At 33.8% G+C, this 16,340-nt stretch overlaps 1 protein-coding gene and 1 pseudogene across 1 annotated transcript; both read right to left on the bottom strand.

Moving 5' to 3' along the window:
* Positions 1-155: 155 nt before the first annotated feature.
* Positions 156-6,530, bottom strand: LOC133790518 (nuclear intron maturase 3, mitochondrial-like; annotated as a pseudogene).
* Positions 6,531-7,745: 1,215 nt separating this feature from the next.
* Positions 7,746-12,958, bottom strand: LOC133790516 (disease resistance-like protein DSC1). Its single transcript, XM_062228175.1, has 5 exons — positions 12,146-12,958; positions 10,422-11,514; positions 10,012-10,311; positions 8,650-9,915; positions 7,746-8,537 (listed from the first exon to the last, which is right to left on the bottom strand). Exons 1-5 carry the CDS (start codon positions 12,619-12,621, stop codon positions 8,052-8,054), a joined length of 3,621 nt encoding a protein of 1,206 aa, XP_062084159.1. The 5' UTR covers positions 12,622-12,958; the 3' UTR covers positions 7,746-8,051.
* Between the last annotated feature and the right edge of the window lie 3,382 nt (positions 12,959-16,340).

Here is a 16,340-nt window from a genome sequence, read left to right as displayed (position 1 = left end):
CAGAAAACTTCAAATTAACTAAAACCAATCAAGTAATATTTTAGAGAATACACATTATTCAAATCAATATAAACACAAAACTCATATCTAACATCAAGCAAATTTGTACAAATCCAAAAGAGAAATTGAACAAAATCTGAGATACAAACTCGAACTCAAATTCAATCCCAAAAGCTTAGTTATAGTGATATGTGCATGTATATTAAGAACAAAAGATTGCCCTTGTACAGAAAATAGTATATAATATCATTAAAAAAATGTCATAGGAATAACTTACTCATTATAATGAGTTCAATCTCTTTCATTGGGTCTGAAAAGTTCACATGGTTGAACATGTTTTTGTCTTATTATCTAGTACAGCATAGGTGATGTGGAGTGCTTCAAAAACCATAAGATCAAAACACCAAAAGAAATTTTGATGAACACTTGAATGAGAGAAGTTTACTCACCTGTCACCATATTGTAGGAGAGAAACATCAAGCACTCAAAGGGAAATGCATTAGTTTCAAATTTTACTGAGACTCACTGAAGTACCACCTAGTTTTAGTATCTTCTTCATACTCTGGTTCTCCAACATCTGCATTCAAAGTTCAAGAGATCTAATGTGTCTTGCTTGTACAGTAGAGAAATCCCGCATTTTTTCACTCAGCAAGAGTTAATAGGTCTTCTTAACGCATCTACAGTGTAAAATTCAAATGACACCTCGGTAAAACTGTCTTCTTTTGCGCTACAACAAATTCTGTAATCATACCACAGAAACATATGATCCGAATTGACAATTCTGGTTTCGCCCTCATTATACCATCCCCAACCCCACAGAAAGAGTGATTTAGAACTGTAAAAGACCTTATGACAGCAGCGGACAAAAGAGGATGCAAAATTTGTGTATGCCTCTACTAGATCAGGCTCTTGGTCGCATATATACGAAGAATTGAGAGCAACTACTGACGATGCGTGAGTAAATCTTTCAAACGTGGTGACAAACAAAGGTCCATACTCTTCTTTGTGACCATATTCCTCAAGAACAACAGTAGCTGAAGTGGAATTGACGTGTTCCCAAAAACAAATAACCGAAATGGAAAGAAAAAAAAATGTAAGTAGCCAAAATTAAACACAACCAAATTTAACCAGAACCTTCAAGAATAAATAAAGTTAAGAGCTTGGAAAGAGTAAGAAAGCATGATCCATGTCTATCTCGAAGTTTTCGAGAGATTTATCTTCCCTTTTAGTGGAAAGCTATTTTAATATTTCACATCTAAAAGTTAACGAATTAGGCCGGCCTCCAGCCTGATTCATATTACAAGCTTACCTGTTCTGATGAAGCATTCATGACTTTGGAACAATGCGTAATTTGTTGACAAACAATCTAGTACTTCAGGCAGTATTGTTACAAAGTGTTGTCCTGCACATGAATCAAATGCAGTCAATTATTCCTATACATACAATAGACACAAGGAGAACATACCATATGCATGCGTCTGAGGGACTGAAGACACTTAGAGCTATAAATTAAGATGCATCGTGTATGATTTCTTTTCTCTAGACAAATACATCCATATATCAATCTATATCTTCTCAAATGTTTGTTAAAAACTGTCTTCATACCTCCATATGTGTGTTTAGTTCTCTCATTTTTATTTTTAAGGAAAGAAAGAAATCAATCAGCTTGCTTCATAGGCTTCTGTGAATTTTGCTAAAAGCTTGTATAAAATTGTAACCTTAGATTTGATGAGTGAACTTGTATAGAAAAAATTGTTCTGTGAGGGAACTTGTACAGAGAAAGTTAAACAAAGATATCTCTGAGCTTAAAAAGGCATTGTAATCTCATTGTGTTGCTGTGATTTTATCATTCTATTGTTTTTCTTTTCTATATTAATTGATATTGCTCTTACTTCTTGGTGGTTTCATGGTTTCATAAGTATAAATATACAAAATGATCAAAATTAAATAAGCAAGCAACAACATAATCGTTGTTCTTTATTATCATTTGGCTCTTCAGCAAAAAAGCATTTACACAGAAAAAATTTATATAAATAAAAAATAAAAATCTAGCTTGAAAACGAAAAATGTAATACAACAATAATTGGTATGTACCAGCAGAGCAAGCTATACAATCTCAAGATACGGATGCTCCAGCAAATGTGTTTGAAGCAATCACAGCCGCCATGATTGCAGCTTCCTCTTCCTCAAGAACTTTCAGCTTTTTCTTAACATCTTTGACGATTTCATCTATCAATTTTGATTCCGGCCTTAACACAAACAATAGCAACAGAGTACACAATTAGTCTCAAGTTTCTATAATTAAGAGTAGTTTATTGATAAATAAAACAAAACATGAAGATTGTTGTTAGTTATTACCTAATACTCGATGAGTCCCATCCTGATAAACTAGCAGCTTTGTTCAAAGCCTTCCTCCATTTATCAAGAACTTTGCGTTTTCTACCCTCAAAGCGTTCAGATGTAATTGTATAACACCCTTTTTGTTTCCTGATATCAGATGGATCTACACCATAAAAAATAGGCACAACAAGTTGTTTCTTCTTCTCCTTGCGCTCGAGTATCTGAACGAGTTCGTCCAAACACCAAGACGAAGAAGCATAGTTTTCTGAGAAAACAATTACAGAAAGCTTTGCTCTTTTAATGGCTTTGGTAAGTGTTGGCGAAATTTCATTTCCTTTCTTCAATTTGTCATCCATGTAAGTACTGATTTTCTTTGCTCTTAAAGCATGGTAAAGATGACTAGTGAAACCATTTCGAGTGTCCTCGCCTCTGAAACTAATAAAGACATCGCACCTTGAGCTTGAGAAATAAGAACCCATGTCGCATATGAATGTATGTATGTACCTGTATGTGAAAAGTATTCAATATTTAATAGTGAGATACCAATAAAAATGAAGATAGTTCATAAATAGAGAGATCCCAAATAATAAATGTTGAAACTTTGCAATAAACTACAATATTAAACTATATTACTTGATTAATACGATATGTAATTTGACTTTGATGTTCTATGAGTTGATTGCTTTTGGGTCAACGAGCGCGTTTTTATCAGGTTGATAATATGGAATAATAGTTGAACCCCATACCATGCGCGAGTAAGTTTCGTGTACTTTGCCATTTTATTTTTTAAAACGGTAAGCATTTGCACTTGGGATAATTTCCTTACAAAATACAGTATCATACCACCTTGAAAAAAAACCAAATTAATCAATTAAAAAAAAAGTTATAAAATCAGCTCACACGTTAAAATGAGTTCATTGTGTCTAGCAAAGGATATGGTTTAAAAAGTTGACAAGTAACGTATGTTCTTAAATATGTTTTTGCCTGTTATCTACCACAGCATTGGTGATGTAGATTGTTTCAATGACCATAAATATAAGATAAGAAAATGCTTTGATGGATGCTTGAATGAGAGTAGTTGACTCACCAACCATCGCCATAATGTAAGAAAGAAAAATCGGCTTAGTGTGGAGTTCTTCTTTCCTACAACAGCTACCAAATTCCACTTCCACTGTATTGAGACTCACTGCAGTATCTCCTAGTTTAAGTAACTTCATGTTTTGGTTCTCCAACATCTTCATTGAAGAAACTAAATATTTTCACTTGGCAGGAGTTAATAGTAGTCACATCTTGCATGTACAGTAGACATCCCATATATTTCACTTTGCAGGTGTTAATAGGAGCATAGAAGTCAAACGACACTCATAAAACTACCTTCTTTTTCGCTACAAGAAATTTTGTAATCATACAAGTACTCCACAAAAATAGGATCTGAATTGACAATTCTGGTGTTGCCCTCATTATACCATCCCCAACCCCTTAGATGCCATTCGAATTCACAGCTTTCACCATTGTTTGTTTTTAAGTAACAGTGACACCATCCTGAAAATTCAAACCTCCATCTAAACAATAATCTTCCAATGCAGGCTATGCAGCCACAACAAACAGAGCAAAACCCAAAGAGTTGGGCATTAAGCCAATGTGGAGAAAACCTTGATATCTTCTAATACCTAGTCTACATCCACAAACGAAGCACAATCAATATCCTGGAATGTGATTCTTCCCATATAAAAGTCGTGAATGTGATCGGGGCAAAGAGGAAGGCACTTCAGATTAAGGCTATCATGAATAGCACCCATCCCCTTCACCCATTTATCATCATCCAGTGAGTTTACCTTTATATGTTTTTGCAGTAACATTACTCTGTAAACAGTAGTATCTGTTCTCTCACAAAAATGAGCAACGCATGAATATGGAGGTTCATCAGAGGCCAATCTAATCAGAGCCAAAGATATAGCGCCATCCACAAGCTTTGGATCAGAAAGGTTTCTATCTCCCATCATCTTTACTTCCCTTTCTGTGGGGAAATGAACTTCTTCATTTCCACTCATATCGAAAATTTTCAAATCTTTAGTGTAATGCTTCATGGCTTCCCGTTTGGTCGATTCATGCTTTTCTGCTAATGTTAAAATACAAGAAAACCTCAAGTGATAAGTTACAATAGTTTTGACCATCTTGAAGTTGTGACAGCAGCAGAAGAAATCTAGCCACCTTCTTCCAACACCAGCATACCACTTCACAATATCAGCATCTTCAAGAGCAGTGAGTAAACTGATCGGTCTTGGACGGCCCATATGATTTGTAAACCCAACCAACCTAACTGCCTTCCTAACAAGTTCTATTGGTGCATCAACTTTGATACATAACCTCGTTAAATCCTCAACTGTGTTCTTAGCATATTTCCTTTCCTCTTCCTCTTCTTTTCTCCTTTCTTCTTCTTCCAATGCCTTTTTGGCTTTGATTGGATTTAGATGTTTGTCTACTTGCTCTTGGAACTTATCATAAGAATCAACAAGCTCTTGGGGCAATTGGTCTCTAATGTGTCTCAAAGAAAGAAAATGCCCTGCTGATAGCTGACGGTGCCAAGCCCAACGCTCTTCGAGTGACCCAAAGAACTCTCGCACAACTTCATCAGCCCAAGTGCTGAAGATCTTCCTTACTTCATTCTCAATTTGATATTCAAATTTAAAGCCATCACTTTGCTTTGACTTTTTAAAAAGATGACTCAATATCTTCATCCCCAATTTCTTCCTATTCCTCTCTCTGGCATTCTTCAACTCTAAAGCTCTAACTTCCTTCTGTCTAAGATACTTCTTTCGAGCTCTCATTGCCTTTTCCGATACTGGAGGATGTAAAACCGAAGGCTGAACTGCCTGTAGTTCCATTCCAATAAAACCAATCTTCTCAGACACTGCACTATGAATTGCTGTCTTTACATTATCAACTTTCAATTCCAATCTCCCTTCTAAGTATTTCAACACCCAATTCTTCAAGTCTAAAGTCAGCATCTTTGACCCAGATGTCATCACTAGTATTTCATCCAAGTACCTAACTGCATATATCTTTACTGGCTTATAGAAAACATCATCATCCTTGGAAACGAGTTCCTTCGACACAAATTTGGGATTTTCTTGATTCTTTTTAAGGCGCATTTCATGAAGTTCTTTATCAAACCCATTGAAGTAAACATTAACCAAAATTGAACTCAATCCACTTTCTTGAGGAAACCCTCTTCCAAAGTAACAACTACCCAATTCAATTCCCACAACCTTACATTCAAACAACCTCTTAATAATATCAACTAGTATCTTATCATTGATTTTCTCTTGTATAAACAAGCATAACTTTTCTACATGACGATAATCAAACTTCTCATGATTAAAGCTAACACTAAACCACCAACTGGGATTCTCCACTGTGTTCTTGAGGTATCTAATGGCGGTGTGTCGTCCCATACCAATTCGACCACCATAAGAAAAAGTCACAAACCTCTCATCATAAACAATCTCCAAAACCATTCGAATAGCTTCAACCAAAACCTTCAATTTCAAATTGGGCAAAACCAAACACTCACCTCTATTCACAGAAGGCGCCATTCTGACACAAGCAGCCTCGATATCGAACCGATTCTCGCGTATCTCCCGACCCAATTCGTCGAGCGAAAACCGCTTCGAGACAGAACGAAACAGGGACGAGAACTCAACCGGGTCGGAGCCATTTCCGGATCGAGTGGCGGCAAGGTTTTGACAGGCGGCGAGGAGAACAGGTGGGAAAACGACGACGTTCGAGACGAGGTCAGTGAAGTTTCCATTGGAGTATCGAGCGAGAACCAGAGATTGGAGCTGGGACTTGGAAAGAGGGTTTACAGAGTTTAGCGATGGAATTTGAGGGTCATCGTCAAGTGAAGGACTTGGTAATGAAGCAGAGCTAAATCTGAAGAAGGGAATGGAATGAGAAGCGTTAATGGAGAAACTTGGAAGAATGGGTATTCTTCTTCTGAGGTTTATGAGCATTGAAGCTATTGGAAATGCTTATTTTGATTGAGAGGCACTGTACTACAATAGAAATCTTGCAAAGATCAATGCTTTACAGAAGAACCCATTGTAGTACCTGCTCAATGCCACAAAGGGAGCTCGCGCCAGTGAATGATAAAGAAGTCATTTTTATTCTTTTCTTTTTAAACAGAAACGATGGAGAAGACGACCACTGCCTCAGTGTCTGTCTCTCCCTCTTGTTGGCCCAGCCCATTTTCGGCATCATAACGGGCCCTGGACTGGGCCAAGCCCAAGCATCAATCTTGTGATTGTTGAGAAATTGCTAATTCATTAGAAAAATGACAAAAGAAAAGTAATTTGTTACAAATAGTCTTGGTTTCTTAAGTAAATTTATCACCCATATGATTGTATAACGATGCACATTTGTGCCTATGTCATAGTATTGAGAGATCACAAATAGTTGAAACTTTAAGTTAACTTTAATATTTGATGAATTTGAAAAGTAACTTTAAGATTGTATACTAATGAGAACAGAGAAAATTAGACTCAATACCATATTCTTGTAGGACTTGTCACTTTGTTATAATTAACAAACTCTATAATTGTATCTATTTTATTCCAAATCTACCACTTTCTGGCTGAAAAGTCAATAATAACACATATGTTTATGAGGCAAGGAATGCCTTTACATGGAACTAGTGAGATCTTAGCTGAACCTGAACTACTTTAATGATCATATGAATTGTAATTAATAACCATTACAACAGTTACATGGTGTTTCAAGAATTTTATCCTGGTTCTTGGTAGCTTTTGTGCCCTTAGGGGCTGTTTGCTTGGTAGTAATGGCCAAGAATGGAAAGGAAAGCTTCACCCAGATCAGTGGAATGGACATTCCACTCTAGGATGAGTGGAATTCTAATTCCATTTCATAGTATATATCTTTTTAATTAAAATAAAATAAGATAAGATAATTATGTTAAGTGGAACAAAACAATTAATTAAATCAATTTTTTTTTGCTTCTTAAAATTAAAATATTTGGTTTATTGATTCAATATGATAAATGAATTTGAAATCAAAATATTTGGATGAACCTTTGAATAATGAACCTGTCATACGAACATGAAGAAAACTAGACCCAGAAAACTTCAAATTAACTAAAACCAATCAAGTAATTTTTTAGAGATTACACATTATTCAAATCAATACAAACACAAAACTCATATCTAACATCAAGCAAATTTGTACAAATCCAAAAGAGAAATTGAACAAAATCTGAGATACAAACTCGAACTCAAATTCAATCCCAAAAGCTTAGTTATAGTGATATGTGCATGTATATTAAGAACAAAAGATTGCCCTTGTACAGAAAATAGTATATAATACCATTAAAAAACTGTCATAGGAATAACTTACTCATTATAATGAGTTCAATCTCTTTCATTGGGTCTGAAAAGTTCACATGGTTGAACATGTTTTTGTCTTATTATCTAGTACAGCATAGGTGATGAGGAGTGCTTCAAAAACCATAAGATCAAAACACCAAAAGAAATTTTGATGAACACTTGAATGAGAGCAGTTTACTCACCTGTCACCATATTGTAGGAGAGAAACATCAAGCACTCCAAGGGAAATGCATTAGTTTCAAATTTTCCGGAGACTCACTGAAGTATCACCTAGTTTTAGTATCTTCTTCATACCCTGGTTCTCCAACATCTTCATTCAAAGTTCAAGAGATCTAATGTGTCTTGCTTGTACAGTAGAGAAATCCCGCATTTTTTCACTTTGCAAGAATTAATAGGTCTTCTTAACGCATCTACAGTGTAAAATTCAAATGACACCTCGGTAAAACTGTCTTCTTTTGCGCTACAACAAATTCTGTAATCATACCACAGAAACATATGATCCGAATTGACAATTCTGGTTTCACCCTCATTATACCATCCCCAACCCCTCAAACGCCATTGGAATTCACGGGTTTCACCATTGTTTGTTTTGAAGTGACAGTGACATTGAAAATTCAAATCTCCATACAAACAATGATCCTCCAATGTAGCCACAACACATAAAGCAAAACCTAAAAAGTTTGCATTATGCCATTGCGGAGAAAGCTTGATATTTATTGAGGGTCCAGTATTCTCGTAGCTAAACCATTTTTGAATTTCATGTCCAGGACAACAGATACTAATTGAATAAGCATGCCCCTGTAAGATAGAAAGGATTTTGATGACAATTTTATGAAAAATAGTTAATTATTATGAAGAAGAAAGAAACAAGCTATCCAGTGAACAGAGAGAGAGAGAGAGAGAGACATACATATCCATCTCCTGACCAGGCCAATAAAGTTGCCATACGCAAAATTCTTATATGGGCATCAGTGGTTATGTTGATGAGTGCATTCTCATCTAACTTCACACAATTCAAAAATATAAGTTGCTCTGAGGAAACTTGGAAGTGATCCCAACCTTGCATGAGTGCAGCCCCTGAGCTAGAAACAACTGCCAATGATGTGCAGCCATGAGCATCAAGAAATTCTATACATGATGGAAGCTCTGGTAAGGATTTAAGACTCTTGCAATTGCTTATGTCAAAGTAAGTCAACTTAGAAAGTTGTTTGATGGATGTAGGAATTATATGAAAAGCATTCCAACTTAAGTTTAACCTTTCCAATGAGGATAAGCAACCAAGCTGATCAGGGATTTCTAATAAATTACAACAGCTCAGTTCTAGAACACTTAAAGAGCCCAAACCAAATGACAAGGAAGGCAATTTTTCAAGTTTTGAATGGTCAACAAGGAGGATTTCAAGGTGCTGCAAGCTAAAGAGGCTATCTGGGACAAACTCAAGATTTTCACACATCTGCAAGTTTAATGTTTGAAGCACTATCAGATTATCAATTGACAATGGTAACTCTTTAATTGCTGTTTCTTTTAAATTAAGACTCTTTAAATGTTCCATAAGCTCTGATATTTCTGGAAACGTTTCTAAGCTTGAGCAACCAGACAGCGAAAGATACTCAAGTGATTTCAGCTTATAAATGCAAGGTGGGAGACACTCTAGCATAATACAATCTTCCAGAGATAGTTTCCTGAGATGAAGAAGGCCCTCAATAGATGAAGGGACTATTTCTATCAGTGAATCACTCAAATCTAATTCTCTTATAGTTTTTGGTAACTCGGGAAACTTGTCAAAAGATGAGCAACCGACTAGAATAAGAATTTGTAAGGACTTTAGCATGCAAATACTACTTGGGAGATTCTTTATGCCTTCACAATAATCAAGATTCAGTGACACAAGTTTATCTAGGCAACCAATTGATGAAGGCAAGTCTTCAATCATAGTTTGACTTAAATGCAGGTATTCCATATTTCCTTTTATCTCCGGAATATTTGTAAGACGTCGACAGCCTGTAAGATTGAATTTGGTAAGCTTATCAAGGCTCTGAAAATAAGATGGAACATTGCGCAAACATGTGCAGAACTGAAGATTGACATATTGGAGATTTTGAGCCTTGGAGAGATCTGGGATTTCAGTCAACTGTTTGGAGTGACTAAGATTGATCTTTCTTAAGCGGCTCAAATGCTGTAACAAAAGAAAAATAGTTTTAGTAAATAGCTTGAGTAACTTAGTATGAACTTTAGACTTTGCATGTAGTACACAAGCAAACTAAAACTATACCTGGACCCCATTCCAAAGCTTATCAACCTTGCAATAAGGCATGTTAAGTTCAACAAGATTCTCAGGATTAAACTCCGGTGGTAATGATTTCAGAGGGTATCCATGCCAATGGATATATCTAAGCGAATAGGGAAGTGATTGAAGACCTTCACCAAGGTGCAACTTACAATCATCGACAGAACCAGAAGTATAAATTCTAAGCAACCTCAGTTTCTGCATTTTTGAGAACACCATAGGACTCAATCTTACTTCTTCAATCTTTGACATGTTTAGGAATATGCCTTTAATAGCTTCAGTTCCCTAACAATCAAGAACAAAAATATAAATAAAATTCAATGTAAAAGTTCGCTAAAATTTACATCACGCATAATTAGTAGAAATAGTCTCATCGTCTTTTAGCGAGGTCTTACTGAATTTGTTTTCAATACATCATAAACATCCTTCGCGATCCACAACCTACTGCGATTTCCAGGGACATCTGTAGATTCTTGGCGAACAATTTCTCGACCCATATATTCTAACAAGTCATGCATCCAAAGCTTGTTGTCTATGATAGCTATAAGAGACTTTTTGATTAAAATATCTATTTCTATCTTTGCAGAGAAACCACATCCATCTAGTATTCTTTCTACAAACGTTATGCTTTTTCCTTTATAGAAACATGCAATATCAAGAAATATCTCTTTCTGATCAAGTTCTAGTCCATCATAACTTATTTTCAACACATCTTGAATTTCTCCATGAGGCGTTTGCATCAATTTAGCCATTGCACTTTCCCATGCTTCTTTGCTCCTGCCTAGTAGGTGGGAACCTAAAACAACGAGTGCTAATGGAACGCCATTAGCATATTTTACCACCTTTTTTGATAGCTCTAGATAATCATTTGTGGAAGAGTTTTCTTCAAAAGCATGCAAATTAAAGAGTTGATGAGCTTCATCAAAATTTAACCCCTCGAGCTTGTATATCTCATTAGCTCCTTTCCTAAGCACTTGCACGTCTCTAGTTGTAACAATGATTCTACTTCCAGCGCCAAATTGATTAGGCTCTCCAACTAAACATTTCAACTGGCTTGGTGAATTCACATCATCAAGAACAATGAAAAACTTTTTGCTTCGAAGCCTCTTCTTAACAAAACTTGATCCTAAAGATGGAGTTCTAATATTCAAATTCTTCTCATCAAGTAATTCAGCAAGAAGCTTATTTCGTAAACTGATTAGCCCATGTCTGTCTGATTCTTCCCTAACATTTGTGAGAAATGAGCAACCATCAAACTGAGAAGAGATACTATTATAGATAGCACCGGCTAGAGTCGTCTTACCAATACCACCCATGCCCCAAATAACAGTAGTACGAACTTCTAATGAATCAATACATAACAATGATTTAACTCGCTCAATGTGTTTCTCAATTCCAACTAAACCTTCTAAATCATCAGCTGATGACATATGATTCAATTTCTTGATAATGTCTTCAACAATATCCTCAACCAATTTAGCCTCAGGCCTTGCATATTTGAAGGACAAACAATAGTTAGTAAGACTGAACCACAACTAAACAAAGAAACCTGAGGAATATGAGCCTTTCATTTTAGTAATGTCAGATTTCATATTGAGTTTTCTGTTCTACTGTGGCCCTAGCATATTCTAACCTGCTTTACTTGGAGATTTCTTAGTAAATACAGAGTTTCACCAATCTCAAAAGGAAAAGGAAAAAAAAAAAACTAAAAGGATAGCATTAAGATAGTAATTATCATTAAAGATCAATTCTCTTCAAGGCTAAGGCTTGTTTCAGTACTTCCACAATTGTATATGCATGACTCTCTGTATCATTAAAGAATGGGGTTGATAATGGATATATCTATATGCACTCTTTTTTTTTTCTTTCTTTCTTTCTTTCTCTCAGCTAAGTCTTAGATGAGAGATAACTTTCATATAGAGTATTAGTAGTTTCCTTAGTGACTAATCAGAATCATGACAAATACTCCTCATATTTTCATAAATTGGTATGATAAAATCTAAGCATACACATACATGTAAGAATCGATATAAGTATAAAATGCATAAAGTATAAAGACATTACTCAACACTTTGTTCAGCCACTCAATGTAAGTAGAAATTCATAAGCAAGATCCTACCTAGTAACTCTCGAATCAAACCCAGATAAATTAGCTGCTACTTTTAAAGCCTCCTTCCACTCGAGCACCTTATCCATTTCATCCTCAAACCGATCTTCAAGCTCTGTAAACGCAACTTCATAACTGCCCTTTTGTTTTCGAACATGGGATGGATCAATATTATAAAATACAGGTATAACTACTTGATCTTTGGTTTCCCTGCAATAGAGTATATGCACAAGCTCCTCCAAACACCACGAGGAAGAAGCATAATTTTCAGAGAAAATTACTACTGAGACATCTGATTCCTCAATAGCTTCCATAAGAGCAGGAGAAATTTCATCTCCCCTTTCAAGTCTGGTATCAATATAAGTTTCGATTTTCTTTCGACACAAAGCAGCATAGAGATGACTTGTGATAGTGTCACGAGTGTCCTCGCCTCTAAAACTGAGGAACACATCGTATTTCTTTAGGGATGGCTCAGAACAAGAAGCCATACCCAAGAAGACCAAAACCCTGTAATCTAGCAGCTACAAAACCATAAAATGCCCAGAAAAAGTAACCTCCTTTGAGCCTTGTAGGAGCTAAATTTCACACATTTTACTGAAATTTAACATAAAGAGCTATTGTTTAGCAAAAGAAATATAGAAACATACTGTATTACAATGGAAATCTTGTAAAGATAAAAACTTCAACAGAACCCATTTCTGTACCAGGTCAATGCTACAAAGGGAGCTCGTGTCAGTCAAAGATCAAGAAGACTTTTTTTTTTTGTCTGTCTTCCTCGCTGGGTGCTAAGATCCGCTACAAACTGGGTAACTGATCCGATCAAATTTAATGGGTTAAATAAATTGGAGGGAACAACAACAAAAAATTAATAATAATTGAAATAGATAGAATAGAACCCATTATTATTATTATTATTATTATTATTATTATTATTCATTTATTTAAGAACCCATTAAACCTATTAAATTCAATCTATATAATATAATTTAAATTTAACATAAAATATTATATATTTCTTAATAAATATACTAAATTTAATATGAAATATTTTAAGAGATTATTATGAAGTATTTATAATGTTGAACACTTAGCACTCTCAATGATTATTCTACTCCATCCTTTAAAATATGTCCCCAAAATATATTTTTTTCTATTTTACCTCTAAGTTTTATATTATAACATACATAAGATTTTCTATATATTTCTCTACATCATTTAAATATTATATCTTTAAACGTATTTTATTAATTAAAGTAAAATAAAATAATTGAAAAAGAAAAAAGAAATAATAAATAATAAATATATATTAAATAGAAGAAAGAAAGTTTATAATGAAAAATAATAATATTAAAATATTATATAAATGATATGTAAAAGTAGATATGGATTAATTGGAGTTTGTGCATAGCTATTATAAATATATGTATAAATGAGTTTTAGCTAAATATTATAGAGAACGTGTATTACAAAATACATCACTAAAACATATTTTTTTATAATTTATCTCAAATTTTTACATTATACCATACATTAGTTTCCTTATTTTTTCTCTACATCATTTAAATATTATATTTTTTTTTAAAAAAAATTATTTATTTTAAGAAATAAAATAACTAAATATAATAGTATCACACTCATATATATATAAAAAAGTTTATAAAAAATAATAAAATATTTATAACTTGATAAATAGTATTTCACTCCATATAGAGAAATACTATTCATTTAGGTAAAAAAAATATAAGTTTACATCACCCATTGGAATACTATTTAACCATTTTTCTCTATATTATAAAGAATTAGACATTTTACTTCCTCCATTAAAAGTACTCTAAGAGGAAAGTACTCTAAGTACGTTCTATAATAATAAAATTTGACACTCTTTTTATTTTATTGATCTGATACTAAATAGTTAGGATGTCTTTAGTATTAATATTGACTAAAACATATCTATAATAAGTAGTAATTATTATAAATATTTAGTAAATTTGAATTTATTTAAAATTAATAACAAATATTAAAAGTTAATTAAAAAACTACCAATTAGATTAGATTAAATATTAAAACAAAAAGAAAATATTAAAGTACATTGAATTCAATGGATTGATTGTGAACTTTGAAAATACAATCTCTAATTGAATTGGAAGAAAAAATGTTGCCAACCATCAGCTTTATAAACAAGATTAATATTAATTGTAATCTATAATTTTTCAAAATAAAAATTATATAGTTAAATAATTAATTAATTCATAATTAATTAATTACCCATAACTATCAAATAATTATTTTCTTGCCCTGAAAAATTAATTCATTTGCAATTTAGTCATTTCTCTTAACAAATCTTTCATTTGACATCCTTACCCTTGATAGTGTAGGACAGAGGTGATTTGGGGACCATGAACCTATAATACGAAACTCCAATAAATCAGATTATTAATTAAACTCTTTAATCTAATAATCTTCTTTATTAATTACATGATACTCTAAGTATTTATAGAATTATACTTACAGAGTTTTCTCTAGTAGTCCATTGATATAATCAATATATATAGTTATGTCATCCATTATTAGTTCGTTAATTAGAGCTGTTCAAAATTATCGTTTTACCTTTCTAATTACCTCTTGATCCTTAAGTATCATTAATTCACTAACGAATAATTAATTTATAATCTAATTATAGATTTGAGTTTAATAACTATTCAGTTCCAGAATCAACCCTTAAGAGAACTAATATTTGATCTATTAGGAAAGTATAGTTTCCAATATTGTAATTCATATTCTCAGCCGTCTATGATATTGAATCTCCAAAACAAAAATCATTATTCTAAGAGATCTTAACGAGTGAATCAAAAGATCCAATGAACATAAACATGAATTCATGAATACTTAGAATTTAGACTGTTCTACAAATGATCATCTATTATGACAAGAATTAAATCTTTCCGTCAAACGACAAGTTTATAAAGATAATTAATTCTCATCAGTCATGTCATATATAATCACTATTATATACAACACTTTTACTAAGATGTCTATCCACGTCAGTAATCTGAATCTAGATTACTTACATCTTGTATGCTTAGCAAACACTAGTGATCATTCATTAGAGATATCTTACTTTAATATGTTACTGACTATTTTATTCATTATATATGATCTTAATTCTCTCATACTAGTACAACATCATATATATGCTTATGAATGAATAAAGAATTTTCTTCATATTATTATATAATTAATTCAAATAATAATTATAACATTCAAATATAATAAAATTGTATTTTTATTTAAAACCAATTTAGGCCTAACAAGGACGTGGATATCATCTAAGACATGTTTGAAGAAAGAGATAGAAGATTGATTCTGAGTATTCATTTGCATCTGACACAGGTTGGGGATCACTATGTATGGACTAAAGAAGTTTATCGGATTTACTCAGTAGAAAGTAGAAAGCGCATACAAGTTATTACAAGAGAGCAATGGGAAATGGAATGAAGCAGCTGTTTCAGTTTTCTAGAAGGGATTCTGGAAGTTGAAGTTGCCACCTAAAGTAAAAAACTTGGTCTGGCGTGCTTGTTCGGGTTGCCTACCATCTTTGGTTCAGCTGGCTTCTAAACACGTGGATGTCTGTATGCTTTGTCCAGTTTGTGGTTATGAGTATGAAACTATTACTCATAGCCTAGTGTCCTGTTCAGAAGCTAGAAACTGCTGGGATTGGGACAGTTATGGCAGAGGAAAGGGATTTCTTCAACTGGTTTGCTCAACAGTTTAGTAGGCTGAGTGAGGAGAAGCAATGCAGGATGGCAGTGGTGTGTTGGGCCATTTGGGGAGCTAGAAATGATATGATTTGGAAGAAGAAGAAGAGATCAGGGGCTGAGGAAATTGTTGCAACTGCTATAGTCTACCTTAATCAATGGAGAAATGCTCTTCATCTTATTCATGTTTGCAGAATTTAGATGGAACGGAGCATTGGATTTCACCACAGACAAAAAGTATTGAGGTCAATGTAGATGCAGTTGGGAAAGAGGTTTGCTGATCAAAGCTCAAACCAGATTTCTTAGAGGTGGAGTGGACCCTGTTGTAGATGAGGCAACGGGAGTTCATGAGGCCCTTAGCTGGATCAAGGGCATGCGTGAAACAATGTCATCCTAAAGACTGATTGTCTGGTGGTAATTCAAGCTTTGAGAAGTTCAATTACCATGTTTTC

Source organism: Humulus lupulus, chromosome 7 (assembly GCF_963169125.1).
Source record: "Humulus lupulus chromosome 7, drHumLupu1.1, whole genome shotgun sequence".
Classification (NCBI taxonomy): domain Eukaryota; kingdom Viridiplantae; phylum Streptophyta; class Magnoliopsida; order Rosales; family Cannabaceae; genus Humulus; species Humulus lupulus.
Note: the sequence above shows the minus strand (reverse complement) of the source record. Positions and strands in the feature narration are given on the sequence as shown.